This window comes from Cynoglossus semilaevis, chromosome W (genome assembly GCF_000523025.1).
Source record: "Cynoglossus semilaevis isolate Cse_v1.0 chromosome W, Cse_v1.0, whole genome shotgun sequence".
NCBI classification, from domain to species: Eukaryota; Metazoa; Chordata; class Actinopteri; order Pleuronectiformes; family Cynoglossidae; genus Cynoglossus; species Cynoglossus semilaevis.
The window spans coordinates 8008789-8012520 of NC_024327.1; the positions used below are offsets into that span (position 1 = coordinate 8008789).

General features: G+C 39.0%; 1 protein-coding gene across 2 annotated transcripts in view; it reads left to right on the forward strand.

Annotated features, from left to right (window-relative positions):
• LOC103397093 (heterogeneous nuclear ribonucleoprotein K-like) overlaps window positions 1–3732 on the forward strand; it is a 19646-nt gene that overhangs the window by 12784 nt on the left and 3130 nt on the right. The window contains exons 11-14 of one of the 2 annotated variants that reach the window (XM_017042642.2): window positions 1341–1383; window positions 2070–2082; window positions 2356–2388; window positions 2545–2616. In XM_017042642.2, the coding sequence (XP_016898131.1) occupies window positions 1341–1383; window positions 2070–2082; window positions 2356–2388; window positions 2545–2616 (161 nt within the window). The remainder of the gene's footprint in view (window positions 1–1340; window positions 1384–2069; window positions 2083–2355; window positions 2389–2544; window positions 2617–3732) is intronic. The other variant, XM_008335339.3, reaches the window with a different exon arrangement.

Here is a 3732-nt window from a genome sequence, read left to right on the forward strand (position 1 = left end):
CGCAGTCTCCCCCCTGTCGATCTCCAGCCCTGTGCCAGGCTCCATAGTGTGATCCTGGTGCCGCCAATCTGGGCGTGAGCTTCTTTGTTTTTGATCTTTTCTTCATCAAGGGTAGTTTGAACCACTCTTAGTCTGATCCATCGCCTGGGACCTGTTTGCCTTGGGGGACCCTACCAGGGGCTTTAAGCTCCCGACAATATAGCTCCTTGGTTTATTCGGATACTCAAACTACAGTTTTCTGTATAAGATTGAATTGGAATCAAATTAATAAACCCGTTCTTGAGAAAGGAGAGGATTTGTCGGGCTGTGGTCACATGGTGTAGGCCAGGGGTGTCAAACATACGGCCCGGGGGCCAGAACTGGCCCGCTAGGTTGTTCAATACGGCCCGCTTGTTGCTTTAAAAAAAATAGACAAACACATATACACATGTTCAGGGTATTGTTTTTGTATAATTATATTTAATTAAATATGCATAAACAAAAATAAATATCAAATATACTTGTAATTCTTTGCATGAAAACAAACGAGGAAAAACATGGACTCAATGTGATTCTTGGTTAATTACATTATGATCATAATGGTCCGACCCATTTGACATCTAATTGGGTTGAATCTGGCCCGTGAACCAAAATGAGTTTGACATCTCTGATTTAGAGGCTGTTATTTCTGCAAAAGGAGGATCTACTAAATATTGATGTAATTTTTCTGTTGGGGTGCCCAAATGCACTACTTTTGTTTAAGTAATTATTGCACACTTTCTGTAAATCCTATAAACTTCATTTCACTTCTTAAACAAATGAAAATCTTGAAAATGATCAGGGGTGCCCAAACTTTTTCATACCACTGTAAAATGTTTTCTGGTGGTTCTATTAAAAGAAAAAAAAATCAAACATTGATGAAACATGGGAACTCGAACTATCTGTTTAAGATGTAACAGGAAACGTGACAAACTGCAGTAACAAAAAAATACATTATTAGTACATTATGTACCAATTGTCTTGCAATATCAAGATGCATCTTTAGCAAATTATTTTGTCTGAAGACCATTTCGAGGGGGAAACAACAGTACTTGGCTCTGATCATCACCACCACCACTACCTGTTACTCCTCTCACCATTATAATGTCAGAGCTGTTCCTGTTACTGTGTGGGAAGATGGCTGAAAGGAAATGTATTTATACTGTAATCTTGCTCTGCATTTGTGTGCAGTTTGACCTAGACCAGAATTTCTCTTTGGAATGTTGTCAAGCATTTTCCCTTTCTCTCCACCCCAACCCACATATTTCTCTATCTCACTGCCTCTCAACCAACTCCTTGCCTCTGTGGTTCTCATTTTTCAGCAGTGACAGAAGAAGCAGACCTGATCGTTACAGCGATAGCATGGTTAGTATCCCCGTCTGAATGTATGTAGTATCTTATAAGACACTTAGGGATTCAGGGCATTTGTTCACAAGCTGGCAAATATTAAGTACTATTTATTTGCCAATGTAAAAATTACCACTGGCTATAAACTGTATTTGTTGTGGTGACATGTATATACTTCTGCATTACCATTAGATTCCAATTGGATATACATCTAGGCTAGATTTAGCTTGGCGTAAAGCCTCCTAACCAAATGACGATAATCACCACAACCGGAGACACCCCATAATTGCCCTCTTACTGTATACTTTTCAAGACCGGCCTGCATTTCCTGCAAAGACAGAAGATGTTGGGGGTGGGGGTGGCCATACATGGTTGCTAGGCAATAACGCTTTGTAGACAGACTGGAAGGTCTCTGTCTCTCTGAGAGCTGGCAGGATACTACCTGCTGTTGCTTGGCAGCAGCTTTTTGAATTGCATGTTGCCCTGGTGACAGCAGCAGCTGAATAGCAGGCGAAAATGGGGGCTCATGGAGATGCAAGTAGAGACGGAGAGGGAGCAGTGTGACTTATGGTTGGAATCTCGGTTTTTAGTTGGGTTTGGTCTATATACAAGGTTGATGTCGTCCATACATTAAAGCGTGCAGGCATTTGTCTGGGATCTAAGAAATTCAAGTAATCTTCGGTCTTTCTTGTTTTTTCCTACAGGGTGGGGGATATGGTAAGTGCTCATGATCTATTTTCTATGGCATTATACGAATGTGTTGTGTATCTGATAATCTGTTTATTGTTGTTTATGTATACATTTTATTGTAAATAATTGAAGAAAAAAAATGAAATTGTAACTTCCTGAGAAAGTATTGTGGAAAAGGTTAAAATATTGTTGCACTTTAGATTCCCTAAAATCTACCAAGGCCCAGTTTGAAATGTGTTATTAAAAAAATATGTGAAAAATGCCAAATAACAGTCATGTTATCACTTCTTTTCATGTTAGACAACAGTTCATCCTGGGATAGCTACCAGTCAGGTAAGTTTTATTCATTTGTTTGTGTTTTTGGTTGAGCAGAGAGACATGCTGAGCCAGGTGTTTTTGCATAAACAGAACAGCTTGATTTTTTATTTTTTTTTGTGCTCTACTTCCTGTTCCTCCCTGTCTGACTCTATATCTTGCCCCTTTCACAAGGTGGACGAGGCTCCTACAGCGACATAAGTGGGCCCACTGTCACCACACAAGTGACGATCCCCAAAGATGCAAGTAAAAGACTGGAACATCACATCCAAACACCACAGAATGTTTCCTGTTGTAATTAATATTTGTTACATTATGTTCACCCAATTCAAACCAAATATTACCCAGACACTTTCAGAGTATTTAAATGAACAAAGTAAGATGATCACCTGTTGAGCTGTTTAACACTGCCTACAATGTCATCTTATAAAGTAAAATGAAGGGGTTCTTAAAATGAGCAAAAACACTATGCATTATGATATACAAGGAAATGGGGGAAAACAAGTATGAAATCATCAGTTCATTAAAAGACTAAATAAGTAATACTTAAAGATCATAATTATAAATAAATGTTTTAAAAATGTCGTAACATGCATTTACTCTCTCTTGGCCTGTTATAGTAATAATCAAAAGATCAACTCGGACTCACTTCATCTGGAAACCATGAGCCCACAGTTCACACAGATTTAGGGCTTTACACACACAAACACAACAGAAACAAGTTCCAATATCTTTTTTTTTACAAGAGATTATTGAAATTTGATTAACTGTTTTTTTTTATGTAATAAACACAGTTCTAAAATTTTACAGTGGAATGAAAAAGTTTGGGCACCCCTGATAATTTTCAAGATTTTCCTTTATGTATCATTGGTTGTTCCGATCAGCAATTTCAATTAAATATATCATATAGCAAACAAACACAGTGATATTTAAGAAGTGAAATGAAGTTTATAGGATTTACAGAAAGTGTGCACTAATTACTTAAACAAAAGTAGGCAGGTGTGGCGCTTTGGCCCAGAGGCAATGTCTCTGTCATTAGTGTGAAACCCCAGGGTTCACCTCCTGGGCAAGTTTAAATCCCGGTTAGGGCGGTTGGTACCTTCCAGTGGACTCACCACCCGCAGGAAGGTTTAAGGGGGTTGGTACGGTGCAATGTGATTTGGGTGGCGACTGCTGCCCCGCGACCCGGTAACGGATAAGCGGATGGATGGATGGATGGAAAAGTAGGCAGGTGCATAAATTTGGGCACCCTTGTTGTTTTATTGATTTGAATACCTTTAGCACTAATTATTGGAACACAAAATTTGTTTGGTAAGCTCATTGACCCTTGACCTACATACACAGGTGAAGCCAATCATGAGA